Source organism: Buceros rhinoceros, unplaced genomic scaffold, assembly GCF_000710305.1.
Source record: "Buceros rhinoceros silvestris isolate BGI_N320 unplaced genomic scaffold, ASM71030v1 scaffold2748, whole genome shotgun sequence".
In the NCBI taxonomy this organism is placed as follows: Eukaryota; Metazoa; Chordata; class Aves; order Bucerotiformes; family Bucerotidae; genus Buceros; species Buceros rhinoceros.
Window position 1 is genome coordinate 75,303 of NW_010426188.1, and position 15,902 is coordinate 91,204.

The 15,902-nt window shown below is 37.2% G+C and overlaps 1 protein-coding gene across 1 annotated transcript in view; it reads left to right on the forward strand.

Moving 5' to 3' along the window:
• The window catches only part of LOC104498060 (WW domain-containing oxidoreductase-like), a 70,869-nt gene extending 56,293 nt beyond the window's left edge, over nucleotides 1-14,576 (forward strand). Inside the window, exon 5 of the mRNA XM_010141385.1 lies at nucleotides 14,391-14,576. Coding sequence (XP_010139687.1) covers nucleotides 14,391-14,576 — 186 coding nt within the window. The remainder of the gene's footprint in view (nucleotides 1-14,390) is intronic.
• Nucleotides 14,577-15,902: the final 1,326 nt, after the last annotated feature.

The following is a 15,902-nucleotide window of genomic DNA, read 5'->3' on the forward strand; positions in this document are numbered from 1 at the left end:
GCGGGGGGGGATTATAGATGAATGGCTAGAATTAGTAATTGTGCTTCATTAGTGTGTTCAGTCTTTTTCTTGTCATTTTCTTCTTTTAAGTTTCTTACTGAGTTTAAAGTCCCAAGAACTGAATAATTTTGGGGTATAATTTTTTTAAAATTGTAAATATGCTCTTTTTTCCTTAAATGAGGATGACTCAAATTCAAGCTCCTCCTGTATCACTAATCTTTGAAGTGAGGGTTTCTTGTCCACGTCACTTGACAGGGCTATTAGGCAGTAGCACATCTTCTATTTCTTTGTAATTCGTTCTTCCTTATTTTTTATATGCACGTACATACCTGCTGATACTAAGCCTTCTAGTTGGCTCTTTAGAAAACAGAGCTGCTGATCCACACAGCTAAAGTTCAGCAAAATCAATGTTTTTGGACGAAGTTTAGTTTTTGTTTCTTTGACCTCTAGAAGTTAAAATCCCATGCCCAGATTTACAATGGTAAATGGTAAAAATGATGAAATTACATAATTGAACTTTGTTAGCCTGTGTCGTTTAGTTAGCATAACTCACAGAAGAATATACGTTTTGTGGATTCTAGAACATGGTTTATCTTTCATTACTTTTTTTTTTAAGTTGCTATTTATGTATGGACAGATGTTCAGGAAACCCCAAGCTTTTATTGGCCATATTTAGAATAGATGAAATACCAAATTGTTTAAAAAAGAATTCAGTGTAGATCCTACTTGATGGAACCACCATTTAAATATTATTTCTTAATTGGGCAATGCAGTGCTTAGTTACATTAACATTTCCCTGGAACCCCTTGGATATCTGAGATGCTTTATCATAACATGGTCTTTTCTCTCTCTGTCATCTTTGAAGAGGTGCCATACCACTTTAAACAGTTCACCAATCCGTTTCAGATGATGGATTCTCTTTAATCATTTACATTCAGAGAAAGTCAAATATTCCTTAGGAAGCCAAAGTAATCTAACAGAATGTATAGTGTTTGTGCAGCTGGATATCTTATTTATTTGAAGTTCTCAGGGAAATCTCTTCTGACTTTACAGAAAAGATGGAAGAGTAAACAGTAAGAGTGTCCAAGTAATCTGAGCTAGAAAGTCCTCTTTTAGAGCAAAGTCATTAAAAAAGTATATTTGCAAGGTCCAAAAATAATACAGTATATCAAATACAGAGTGCTACATAGTGTTTTTTCAGGATTCTCACTATTTTTACATATATATGTATGTAGCTATCTATCTGTGTATATATAAATGAAAAATATACTTGTTTAATATATCTAATATTCCTGTACAGATGAACACAATAAGGTTCTGTTTTCCTGAAAAAGTGATTCATCTGTTTGTTTTTTGTGTGTGACATGTCATTCATCACCATGTTGGCATTCCCTGGACATGATAACTGCATAATTGAATTAACATTCCTACAAACTGCTTTCCGGGAAAGCTATTGAAGATGTACATGTATAGAAAATTCATATTTCTAGGCTTTTGGGAGGAATCCCGCTGTGATACTAATAGTTTTTCTAGTTCTTTATTCCCAAGTTTACTGTATATATTGGTATCTTTTTTTCTCCTGAGAAATATGTGAGGGAACTCATTGGGTTGGGTTTGTTGGTTTTGGGGGGGTGTTTGGTGTTGTGGATATGAGTGTGGCAATCTTCTTCTTTTCCTAAAGGCAGGACTCAAACTGCAGAATGTTCCTTGGCCAGCTTGGAGCATTGGCTAAACTCCCATGTGGAGGGAAAAAGATCTGTGGTTGACGAGACCATCTTAGGGAGTGTGTTTAGTTTTTCCACTGGATATTCGCTAGTATTTTGTAGTTCAGTAGCTTCCATTGTATATCGCTCTCCGAGTTACTGAAAAGCTAGAGTTAGATCCTGTTTGCATCCCCAGCTTCTTCCTACTGTGGTTATAATTTATTTACTGTTTCTGTGCCTCCTTTCTAGGTAAGAGTGTATGTGTTTCTAAAGAAAGGGAAGAAAGAGGGAGTATATGTTCCGGAAAAATTAATGACACCAGAAAGTTGTCCTTAATTTATGAGGGTTTTACTGCCAGTATCAGTGTGAGCCGATGTGCCCTTCTGCCTCTCCTCTTCCTTTTCTTAACCTGCGGTCTTTGTCCTTAGATCCGTGCTTTCTCACCTTGCGCAAAAAAGAAAGCGCAAATGTATGATTGTATGTTAAATACCTTGGAAGTAATGCCTCGAAATGTTGTTTAAATGTTTATATGATTCAGTGATTAATTTTAAGAATAAAGGAGGAAGATTTGGGAAAAAAAAAACAACTGGCTTGAATCCATTTGCCATTTGAAATAACAAAATGGTTCCATGTTTTGTTATGATTTGTTATGATTTTTGTTATGATTTTGTAAGATTTGCTTGTGATAAGGTGGCACAATGTACTAGTTCTCTTCGGGGGGAAAGTGAACATAATACTGAATTTATCGGGCTTACTTCAGTGTAAAAATGCACAGCAAATGGTGCAGTACTTAATAGTTTTTCCATAATCTGTACAAGGATTTGTGATCAGAGAATTCCTGAATTCACTCAGATTTTAAAGTTTCCTTTCAGACTGACAGAACTTGAGTTGTTTGGATTTTTCAATCTCTTTATTTTGCCGTCTCTAGGAAGTTGTTCAACTAGTAACATCAATCCCTTTTTAGCAAGGAGGACGACGGTAAATATAAACATCATAGTCGAATTCCATCTGTTATGTTAGCGACAACATGATTTTGCAGTTATTAAGTATCACTATGGATATAACACAGTCTTCCATGCATGCCAAAAAAAAAAAAAAAATCTATAGAAGGTATTTTAGGAATTTTATTAATTGCAAAAGTATCACATTGGTATGAGATAAAGATATCAATGTTGGATGATGTATCTCATATTAAAAAAAAGTCATTTTTGATATAGAGAGAATTGTTTTGAGAAATAAGATATACCTGACCCAACTATGCAGGAGTGATTGGCTAGTGCTGTCGATTCCCATCTCTTGTAGCAGTACTGTCTTAAGACCTGACGTTTCCAAAAATCAAGTTCTCATACATGTGCTGCCTCTGGAGGTGGCACTTTCCACTTTAATGCATTTAAGATGGATATTGCTATTAATTTGGAGGAATACTAAGCAAGCATAAGAGTTCAAACTTGCATGAGCTTATTTGTAATGTGTGATCACCCCATTGCTAGATTCTTTTGTTTCTAATAGATACCTGAGCGTATACTAATGGCTGGTGAGACTTTACTCAAGTGTAGAGTACTGAACTTTATGTAAAAGGAACAGATTTGAAAAGCCTTGTGCTGCACTGGCAAATTGGTACTGACTTCTGTTTGAATGCTGTACCTGCCATTATGCAAAAAATGTTGAAGATTGTTTCAAGTTTATAAGCTAAAGCATAAGAATGCTTTGGAATACTAGGATTAAAGTTTTCACTTAAATTCAACACTCTTGAATGTATTTTTTTTTTCTTAGGGTTATCTTGTCTGTCACTGTAATCTATTAATGAATATAATTAGGGTTTTTTCATTTTGCTAGAAAATTGGAAATGCTATTTCTTCCCACTGAACAGCATTACTATTAAAATGTTGTCCTGAAATGTCAAACTTACATTATGATGAATACTACCAGTACAAGAAAACTAATTTAGCACTTCAAATAAAACAACCATCTTGGCAATTTTTTATGATAATGACTTTGTAACAGTGTCATTTAGAATCTGATTGTCTACTCCTGTTGAATAGCTCATCCCATCCCAAACAGCACCATTGTTCTAATGGTGTTAATTATGGAGCAGAGGCACAATCTGCAAAGGGATACTGGGTGTCCTGCTGCTCCCAGTACAGAAGTGACCGCTTTCCACTGCACAGCAGTGTTGTGCCTGCGTAGGAAAGGAATTTCTCCGCTGCAGTTCCCCTAGGCAAAGGGCCCGAATACCAGCATGCTTGAGTGGGTAGACAGGGCCTTGGGGTGATTGGGCATCTGAAAAGTCCTCCCAGTCCTGTGGACTGGGCACACATGTTACAATTCTGCTAGTAATCTCATGGCAGAAATATTAAATCTTAAAATTATTTTCTGTATACTTAATGACAAAAAAAAAAAGGGTTGTTTTTTTTTTTTTTTTTTTTTGTCAAGATATCGTCAGTAAGTTGGAAATGAGTTAGCTAGTTCTACTGGAAAACAAGGTATTACCCTGGCCTGAATGATCTTAGAGTTACACTGATTCCATTTACTGAACTAGTATGTGTGAACCTCTCTCTCAGCTTTTGCTCCCAAAGTGGTGACTTTGTACTTGTGAGAAAAAATTCTTCCATTCCTTTAATGAGAATTATATGTGAATTTCCAACCTTTAAAGGATTTATAGCTGGCAGTTCCACTTGTGATACAATATTTTTGGCTTTATATTTCTAAAGGAAATGTTTTCATATGAAACGTCTTTTTGTTGAAACAATATCTGGCCTTATATTTGGTGATGAGGTGAAATTTATCATTATTGCATTACATGAATGCTTATTCAATAGTCAGTAATGTCGCTTTTTAAATGGCCTTCAGCTAAGGCCAATTATGGTCTTCAAAACACAATCCAGACCATTGCTTGTTTTGGAAAATCAAATACTCTGTGTGTATACTCAAGGCTTGCAAAGCTGAACACACAGCTCGGTGCCTTTCCTGCTGTTAGGAAGGGACAGAAGACTCATCAGAAAACCTGGTTGCTGTCCACAACAAAGATTCCTGTAAATGCAATCTAATTGCTAATCTATTCCCCTAAAATAATGTTTATAATTGTTAACGAAATATGGCTAGGCCAAATGTTCCTGTTCACTATCATCATCAGGAAAATCTGTAGCTCACCCGCTTCTGTTCCTTGTTCCCTTGCGCTGGCAAATATATCCATTAATTAATTATATTGTAGTGCTGAGAAGCCAGAAAGAAAGGGTTGTCCAGACCTGAAAGAGACTGAGACGGCTGGAATGAAATCAGTCTTTTTGCTTCAAACGTTATGTCCACTGGAATATTTGTAGTCTGCTGTCTCTCACTGTTCTGGGAGATTTTGGTGAATTCCTCCCAAGCATATATTTTAAGCTAATTTGAATGACTTCCCCATAAGTGTCAGCACCGGATGTCCAGAGTAAACAAATGAAAGTTTGTTCCATATTCTTCATTTCTCATCAGACACTGCTGGTTTGTCCTTTCTACGAAGTTTATTTGTTACGGTAAATGCTGCCAGTGTTACAACCATGATTTTTCAAACTCTCCCAGTTGATCTATTGAGGTGAGGTAAATGAATTACCAATTTTCTTTGTTATCCGCTAAGATGAATTTACCTTTGAGACTTTCGAGTGGCCTGGGTATTTCTTACGTTGTAAAACGAGACTGTTTTGATAACCGTTGTATTGGAAGACAGAGGTGATACGATCTTCCCGTGGAGACAGTCAGTAAAGCTACTGCAGGATATTGGTAGGTGGACTTTCCAAAGCTGAAAGAGGAGATCTGTTGGACTGATTTAAACTCGTCAGTGATTCTCATGCTTTTGACTACAGTCCTCTTACCCTGACTATGGTTTCTGTCCAGGGCTGTTGTTTTGCTGTATGTTAACTGATACCAACTGAAAATGACAAAGTCAGAGCTATCAAGTGTGCTCACTTCCCACTTTACCAGGTAATGGTGGGCTAAAGGCTACTTTATCTACTGTGTTATATTCATTTGAGTACAAATTAAAAAAAATGTGTGGACCTTTTCTTGTCTTTCAGAATATCGGATGAGGTATTTTAAAACCTTTTGTGAGTATGTAAATAAAAACACCTATGCAAAGCTGTAAATAATTTTCTCAGCCATGACATGCCCGAAGACAACACATGCTGTAGATGAACAAAATGCATGTTGTAGGTAACGTTTTTACCTTGTCAATCTAGAAAGTAGTGGCAACAGATTATCCATAGATACCTGAACTGGTGCCATTTGAAATGTTAGATCTGGTACTGAGTGTTGATGACTTTACCCATATCTCCTGCATTTGTACAGTTTTTTTGTACCGTCTCAGGGCAGAGCCATGTTCTCCTTTCAGGAGGGCTTTAACTTGGATTCATTCATTTGTAGTGTAGCCTCCAACAGACCCATGACTGGGAAAAAATAATTGGGTGTGGAAAATTCCTACTAAAACTCTATGAAGGTACTGTTACACTGGCCTAATATAATTTCCTGCACAGTACATGCCTTAACTTCCACATCAAGCCCTGCTTGACCTAAAGAAAAACTGCAGAAAAGCAACATAATTGAACTTGAAATTTCAAATTAGTAAGTATAGCATGTTGGATAATATTCCATGAAAATGTGATTTTCAAAAGATAAAAATAAAATTAAAAAGAAGTTCAGGAAAATGTTTTGCCGTAGCCATAGTAAGTGTTTGTAAGTATATGTTTTAGCCAGGAAAATTTAACTAGTATATTGAGTAGTAAATCACAGAATTTTCTACAAAAAGAGTAAATTTGAAGATGTTTGCTTGTTATTTTTTCAGATGGCTGTTTGTGCTCAAAATCCAAATTTTCAGGCAACATGTTCATAAACGCCCACAAAGAAGGAAAGATATTCTGCTTGTGTTTATATTTTCTGTTTAGATAAAAGAATATTTTTATTTGAGACAATCAAATATAATAGATTGATGGAAGCTGTTTTCCAGTTTTCATTGCAGCGCATCTTAATGGGTGCTGATTAAAAACGTTTACATATGTACATACCTTTCCCTCATAACTACATGTGGAGCCTAGAACATGACTTATACTGACAGATACTCACTGTTGTTTAATTCTTCCTTTTATCCACACGCTTCTGAATTATGAATCATATCCATCTTTGTTTGTTTTAGGGAAGGTTCCTTTTTATCCCCTCCTCTTGGCACACCATATAGGCACTAGCAAGTGCTAGTAGTTTCAGCTGCATTTAAGGAAATATTGTTGTAAGGCTTTTATGTGCTGTACTTCAATCAGCTAGTGCCAGCAGTATCCCAATAGAAAGACCCTCAACAGACCATTTTCAGCATTTTGCTGCAATTAAACTCCTCTGGTTTTAGCCCTTAGGCAATTTAGTACCTTTTTACATATGCACATTATGAACTTTTGACCAGGGCCTGGTAGTCATATATTAGATAGCAGCTTTTGAAAGCAGACTTAACAAGTTCCTCAGAGTATTACAGTCGGAGTCAGTTGTGGAAAAGGTAATTTAACCAACTTGCAGTGAGGCCATTCAGAATCTTACTGATGATCCTAAATATGTCTTTTTTTTCCTTGTTTCCTCTGGAAGCTGGTAGCAAGAGCTCTCAAAGAATGTGATTGATCTTTTATTCAGTAGCTAACGAGGGCTGTGATTCTATTAGTGCTCTACAAGGCAAGGGAACAGTGATTTAATGAAGTGTCTAGTGAGCTGGTCATAGATTTATCCTGTTGTCTCTAATTTGCAGTGCCGTTGTGAGCGTAAAAGAAACTGCACTCACACTGCCATTAGGCAGGTATTTCCTTAGTAAATTGTTGTAAGGTCAGGTGTAGTTATCTTAGCAAAGGCAATGCCTTACCTCCTCAATGTCTCAAGATGACAGCCGCTGTGCTGAGCACTCACTGAAGCGGAAACGTGAAGATCAGAGGTTCGTCTCCAAGTCCCCCTCAGCTGATGCAGGAGCAGATGAACTGCCAAGTAGGACTAATAGAGTCATAATTGGCGATTAGAACTGGAAGGGTGCAATAACATCTTAATCCGAACTGGCTGATACTAAGTGTGAGTTGTTGTGAAGTTACAGAGTAGCCTGAACTAGTTACACTTCCTTTTTTAATTTAAAAAAAAAAATGAGGCAGTGTGTCCTAGTAGTTGCAGTACAACAAAAGTGTAAGAACATCAAAACTTGAGATGCTTTAAAGTGACATTAATGTCTTTGGTACGTTTACTTCTGCATGTAACCTGTCAGTCTTACTCAGAAATGATGCGGTAAAATTTGCCGTAGAACGATAGATAAAATAATCTTATAAATATGCTTTGGTTTTCACTTAGCACTGAATAGTGGATTTTATTTCTGTCTACTGAAGGCCCCTGAATTTTTGCTGTTTGTCTTTGCTAACATGAGGTGTTACTTTGATGATGCCTGTGGTGTTGCAAATCTGTTTTGCCCCGTTCTATTTTTCACACACCTCTGAATCAGTTAACCAAGAGCAACCATTTTCAGGAAGCAATTATCTTTGCATGAATTGCTTTATAATTTGAGAAGAAACTTATGGTATACATCAAAAAATGATATAAAAAAATAAGGAAGCAGATCTTATATGTGTGGTTCTTTTCTGGACTAACATAACAGTAGATGAAAGAATCATCTTGAGATTGCTTTGGCATTTCCTGGTGGCAGCCCCAAATATGTGTGTACATCACAAACCTCATTGGGGTATCAGCCTCACATTCCAGGCTCTGTGCACATAGGTAAAGAAAGGTTTTGGATGCAAAATGTATCTAACCTATTTTAAGACAAACTGCTAAACCTATGCAGCAGTTTGAATCACGTCAAACAGCAATAGCTAGAAGACAGTGTTGTGATAACTTCTGTCCTCATTTTATTATAGCACATGCATTGCCAAATAGTTGTCACGTGCTCAGATGGATGATTTTGGTTTTGCAAAATAAAAATCTTTTCAGTTGGATGAGCCCTTGAACCCCTGTTAACTTGACAACTTGTGGGATGTCGTCTGGGGCCTCTGCTAAACATACAGATGCAATTAGTCTAGAAAAAGAGATATTGGGCTTTTAAATGAACAGCAAGAGGATTTAAAACAGTAAACCAAACTTTCTAATTTCCTAATATTGACACTTGTGTCCCTCACAATCTTATTACAGTATTATTCTCTGCTGATCTACCATTTCATCAAAAAGTCTACAATGGAACTAAAAATCTAAGCCTTTTAGCCCCATAGATCATTGCACTTGGTAAATGGTTTATTGTAGATTAGATAATGTGGTTCACAGCACATCCAAATCAATAAAAGGCTAGTCTGAACGTAGTAAAGTGCTCTCAGTCTGATTCTTTTTATTAAGTATACCTGCCACAAGCAAAGTGAAAATTTTAGTCTTTTTGCTTAATTTGATGTAAGAAAAAGATATTGCTTAAATTTCTACGTGGTTATTGTCCTTCTACAGAGGAGATCTGTCCTGTGGAATTTAGTTTTATTTGAATCTAAATGAAATATGCTGGATGAAAAATGATAAAATACTTTTATCATCATAATTCAGAGCCCAGTGGTTTGGTGTTCCCATTCCTATCCTGCTCTAGAGATGAATGACTAAGGAAGATCTCACATTCATCAGCTATTCAGTGGTCTCTGTGAAATGAATACTTCTAGACCTGTTCTCTTACAAAAATCATAAGCAGAAATTGTCAACTTCAGCAACAAATGGAGGTGGAGAATGCTTTAATTTGGGAGAATTCTTAAAAAATACTTTGAAGACAGAATGGATTTTTAGATACCTCAAAAGCAGTGGCATTTACTGTAAGCCACTAAAGGCTGGGGTTCACCTGTAATCACAAACACTACCTGTTTAAGTTACCAGCTGATCTGTGAAGCAAGAGAAACTAAGGCAATAATAGCACTTCATTCATTACCAGGTTTCTAGGTTAACTGTGCATGGCAGAGGAAGGGGAAGGTTGCTTCCCTGGCAGATACGGCTTTCATCTATCCCTCACATCTGGAGAGGTGTCTTTGCAAGCAGGAGGCAAGAGCTGTTGTGGAGAACTGGCTGTAATACCCCTTGCCGTGTCTGCTCAGCCCAGCTTTCACTGTACTGCCCGTGCTGTGTTTTCTCCCATCTTGGAACCCTGCGACCCACGTCAAGAGTGAATTGGCAGCTTGCTGCAGGAATCTGGGTCTGCAGGGAGGAAACAGTTCTCCTTTCTATCTTACCCTGTGGATAACCCTGTGTTCCTGAAGGTGTGCAAATACCAGAAGGATGCACCTATTTATATAGAAGAAATTCAGCAGACTTAAACATGTGACAAGGGCAAACAGGTATGGGGAGAGTTTGTACCCCTTCTTGCTGGAGTTATAGTAGGTACCTGGACGAAATTGGTGGCACAGTGGTGACTAGGGGCCGGCTCTGCCTTTAGACTTTCCACACACTTTCACTGATTGCAGTTTTGTATTTTCCTGTTTACACCATGGCCTGTGCTGCTGAGGAAAGGATAAAGAGAAGTTAAGAAGTGTTAAAATGCCAAGCTGTTGAACCTGGTCAAGAGCCACTTACAATTCGCAGATTTGCTGAAAAGGGTGTTTCGAAGCTCAATTTAAAATCTAGTGAGTAACTTAGAATTTCTTGCAAACAATACAGTCAGATTAACTGTAACTGGCCGTAGAGAGATGCTCTTAACTTACAATTCTTTGACCATGTTATTGACCAGTATGTGTTCGCCCACGTTGTTAATAATTTATCCTTTGAAAAAATCTATGTGCATTATAGTCTTTGATCTTCTCACAAATTTCAAAGTCAAAGATGCAATTTTCTTTTTCTTTTTACATTTTTTTTACTTTTAAAAGAAATTTTAGAGAACAGAATGAAAAATAAAACTTTTTTGTGTTCATTTTGGTGAGTGAACTTCCAGATGACATCCATCCTTGGTAATGAGGACTGTACATTAATACAGTAAGAATATATATGAATAAAAAAATCAAGGCAAGCTTACTGTACTTTGCAGATGAAAAATATTTGAAAACAAGACTTAATGTATCTAGTAGATTAAAACAGAAATTAAAGACTTTGGAGTAGGAAGAGATCAAAGGCTGTCTTTTCATTGTTCTTTTTATTGTTTATTGACTTCAAAAAGACTTTTTAGTTTAAGCTGACTTTAATGTCTCTTGAATGCTCTTTTGTAAAGTGGCTTTGAAAACTCATGGATAATGTCTTCATTAAGTGGGGGAAAATCTTGGTAAAAATATAACTGTAACTTTGCTTTCATTATAATAGAGAGAGATAACACTTTGCTTAATTAAGGTCTGTTTTCCCTCTGTTCTGAATTTTACGACTATTTTTTTTCATTGAAATTAGCGCTGATAAAAGCTTGAAGTAGACATTGCTAAACTGAAACTCTTAGTTTTCCAGAGGAGTACGGTAATGTGAGTTCTCTGTCTGTATTTGTTAATCGGGATGTTGTCTTGTGTATGCTCGCTATTTTAGGAAACAAACAAAAAAACCAAAACCCAAAAGCACATTCAGGTTTTATTAATTCTACAATGAAGCATACACTTCTTGCATTGTTCGAAATGTTAATTTAGAGACTTTCTGCTCTCATTCTGTTCCTAAATGCCTGCGCTTTTCTCTCCAATCCCTGATGACTTGTGTCTTTCGATTGTTTTAATACCTATATTAATAACCACAATAAAGATCATAAATGTATGGAGGTAAATTGCTAGATTAGGAAAGCTGTGCTGAATAATTAAGACAAAGTCCTTGTACACTCTCCAGGGAAATCTGTGCCTTTCCCCAATATTTTGAGGTTTAAAAATGCACATGAGGAATAGGACTACCTTGACCTTCCCCCTCCAAACAGTGCATCGTTTGCACATGCTTCTGAGAGATTCACTTCGTGTTACTTTAAATGGAAAGGGAATTTTCCTTGTTGATGAGGTGCATGCCATCTTTTCTCAGAAGGTGTATGTATGTAAGCTGAAAGATGGCAGCCAGTAGGAACATTGTACAATATTGATGAGTTAATTGCCTTCTTTTGGTTAATTTCTTGCCAATATTGATTGAGGTGCACTCTCATGTTTGGCTGGCTCCTCGCTTTTCTGTGATTATGGTATAATATAATCTTAGTTTTAGCAATTGTTGACATGGGTTTAGAGCAGGCATCAATTGTTCGTTACTGTGGGGTGGTAGATGATAGGTGTGGTGGTCATTTTATAAAACGTGCCCTTCCCATTCTCTATTTCTACCAGGGTGGCACGTGCAAATATTGGGCAATCTGTTTGGTTCTTACTGAGGATCAAAAGATTCTGACTTGCAGTCTGCAGAAGTTGGCTGCAAGACCTTTTTATGTATTAAAAAACCTCAACAGCTCCGTTTAGTGTGATAGCTCAGTTTCCAGAGTTTTCTTCATGAGAAATTTGTATTGCATGTTCTCTATAACTGCCTAAAGTTGCTTCAGCTTTAAAGGAGATTGTCTGTCTTCAGAAGGAAATCCAACGCTACACTTGTTTCCCCTTGCTTTTACTCATGGCTAGTGACTGAGCAGCAAGGCTATTCTAGGGCAGATTTATTTTTACTGTCTTTCAACTATGATACACATATTAGGAATCTTATGTCTGGTACAAAAATGAGACACTGAAAAGGAGGTCGTCTTTAATGCTGGATGAATCAAAAGACCACCCTTCGTATTCATTTTTTGAGACTGATGCTAATGTTACTAATTTATGGGTTGTAGTTTTCATCTACTTCATTTTATTGTGGGCAATTACATTCTGGATTTGGTGATTCAGTATACAACAGTTCCATTTTGTAGACTGTCTTATTAGTTTTCATATTCATAGATGCAAAAAATATTTTGCAGTATAAATATTTTTATGGCACAAATGGTTAACTATTTTTACAAGCGTGATCTTTGTGGGTGGTTTAGAGGCTCAATTATCCACTGAAATGGAGGAAATAAATGTCCTTGAGGATTTGCATTTGGATCGTATGACATTGTGGATCTCAGCTCATTGTTAATAATTCTTACATCTGTGCAGCGTACAACAATAAATGAGGTTGTGCAGCCTTTGGAAATGTAATACAGTATTACTTCTGGTACCCTTGTAGAAACATGCAAGTTCTTTTATAGAAGATGACAGAAAAGTAGCAAATTAGCTGGTAAAATTGATATAATGTGTAATCCTACTTATTAGATTGAGTAGTTAATGTGAAGACTGTTGAAATTTTCCTGTTTATTATGCATGTGGCTGAAGCTGTTTGGGTTGAATTGCACATTTGCACCTCAGGCACCTAAGGGGCTAAGATTCTAGAAAACCAGAAATAAGCCAAAACTACAAGGAGAGATAAAGGAACAGCGAGGCAAAATGATGAAAGAATGAATGTAGCCATATTCCAAGCTTTTTACTGTAATTATTTTTTGCCTTTGTGTTGTATTAGGAGATAACATGGGGTGGTCCTACGGTATGAGAAATGTGGTTGCTCTGCGTTCTGTGGATTTGAATCTACTTGCACAGAGAGCTTAATCCCCTGGAATTAGATAACCTACTTCCGTGCTGTGTTTGTGAACAAAAGGTGCCAAACTTTGTTCCCTTTTCAGGGTTGCGAATCTTAACATGCATGAGAGCAGAGTTTGGCTCAAGGGTTTGTTTGCCCATCTGGATGCTTCAGTTATGTTATTAACCGACCCAGACCAGCCTTCCTGCCACATACAGCCCGAAAGGCCGCTACAGTAATAATGTAAAAGGAGAATTAAAAGGAGAACACAAAGTATTTTCCTAAGAAGGTGTGTTCAGCAAAATTAGAACTTTTCAAGAATAATGTAATGATCATGTATGTCAGATAAGAAATACCTCCTAGTAGTGATTCCCAGACTTCTTTGTGGCTGTGAAGCCTCTGATTATGAGGCCCAGTTCTGTGCTTTGTTTTCCATCAGTCATACAAGCCCATTCTGGAAACCAGTGCCACAGATGAAATACTTTATTTAACAAATTCAGTGTTTGGCTGAGAACTATTTGAAAAAGAGATATTACTGCCTATATTCTCTTCTCCAAAGCCACCTGAGCTGTCTTGTTATGAGTTCTAACTCCTCGTTACCTACCGTGTGTAGCAACAGGGGATCTAAGGAGACCTGTTAAGAGGAGAAGGGTCAGCAAATCACAGAGAGTTCAGGCAGCGTAGCTTTCTTTCAGGTCTTTATCAGCAGACCCAGAGCATGCTGATAAAGTTCTGTTTGTAGCTGGGTTATGCTCGGACTCTGAAGGTGCTTTCTGACTGAGGGAAATGATGTGTTCCTGAAAGGTGGCAGTGCTGGCCTGCCGAATTTTTAAACAAACTCTTTCTTAAAATGAACGGTGCTGTCATCGAGGGAGCACAAAAGACACATTGTAGAACAGTAGCACTGTTTTTGTCTGCCTGGTTTGGAGACCTTGTAGCACTTCCATACACTCTGTTTTCATCAGTTGATTTCTTCTGTCTATAGCGATCTCTTCCAAATGACGCTGTTGTGCACAAATCAAGTACGGGGTGGTTGGAAGTTGACTACATTTCCCCTCGTTCACAGCCAGACATTTCACATGGCTCAGACTTCTTCCTACATTCACTACTTACAGCAAGTGTCCTTTATGTATAATTTTTGGAGTCGTAGTGATGTTTGTGTAGCTCTTTTTTTTTTTTTTTTTAAAGGTACAAGTTAACATCATGTTAGAGAGGGTTTGCAAGGCTACAACACCTTTCCTCAGGGAAGAGGAGGTATCCAGCCGCTACTCTGCTGCTGCCCTTGAGCCATGGGAGTGGGCTGCTGAGGCAAAGCTGGTTCCTGCTGCTGCAGCTTCTCAATCTCGTGGTGTAACTGCTATAAATCCTGAGTAAGGAGGTGTGCTAAACTTTCCCTAGTCATGTGTGCCAGTATGACAGTGCACATAGCTGCCTTCACAGCCTGTTCTCCCTGGGGACAGACATTTTAATGCTGTGTCCATTTACATCACGGTTGTATTAATTACATTTAATGTGGTTTTGAGCTAAGGTAGCCCAGCCTTATTTCAGAGGACAGAGTGTGTGTGTGTGCGTTGTAATGAGGCTTGAGTACAATTGATCTATGAGTTGGATATAAGGGATTCTTATGGGAGTTTGCTGATTTATGTAGAAGATGAATGTCTGTGGCTATTAGGAAACACCAGGTTTTATTACCTGTCATTCTCATGGAAAACCTATGGCAGCAAATCTCCTGTAAATTATCTAATCTGTTAAATTAGAGATTAATGAAATTAAAACATGACAGAGGAGGAATGTACACTTTTAAGAGCGGACAGTATCAGAACAACGGTACAGACTATTTGAAAGTATATACAACAGCAGTCTGAAGGCAACAAAAGGAGTATTCAGTACACACAAGTGCTGTCTTCATCCATTTTTTGCTTTCAGTATGCTTATGGGTTTTAAATTGCAAAAAAGCTCTGTGGATATATGGGTTAGTGAATTACTAGAGCAGTGGAGCATATAAGACTAATTCTAAAATAGAAAAACGATAGAACACTCCATTTAGAGTATCATGCCCTCTCTTTTAGAATGGTCTTAGAATTTAATACAGTCAAAGTTTAATATTGCTTAACTACATCTTTATTTTAAAAAGGCTTTAATAGCGGCTAGTTATACAAATACATTAATAAGAACAAAAATTAGAAGAAAAATCCTCGTCCTTTATATGTAGCTATGACTGGTATTTATGACAGCTGTGTTTGGAAACCATAATCTTCACATGGGGAAGAAGCTCAGTATCTTAAACATTTTGAAAGGAAAAAAAATTGCGACAATATGTCTTCTATTGGTTTATTTCTAAGCATCTAATTTTCAGTGTGTTCTGTGTGCTCAGTTTTCCTTGTAGCTACTATGTGCAGTGCAATATAAAACAGGAGGAATTCTCAAATAACCAGGTTGCATTTATCTATACATAAAAAAGAAAATACTATTGAGGTGACCGTGTGTGTCAGTACATCACTTTATTTCCACGCCACCTGCTGCAATTAAAAATGAAATCACCAAGCAGCAAGTACAGTAACTTCATCAACCAGCTGATATTATAATTAATGACTATAGAGTCTCTATTATTGTGTACTTCCAAGGCATCAAGTGGAAAGCTGTCGTAGTGCTTTAAATAATGAAAAAGTTTCAGGCCTTGATAAATGGCTCAGTTGGATG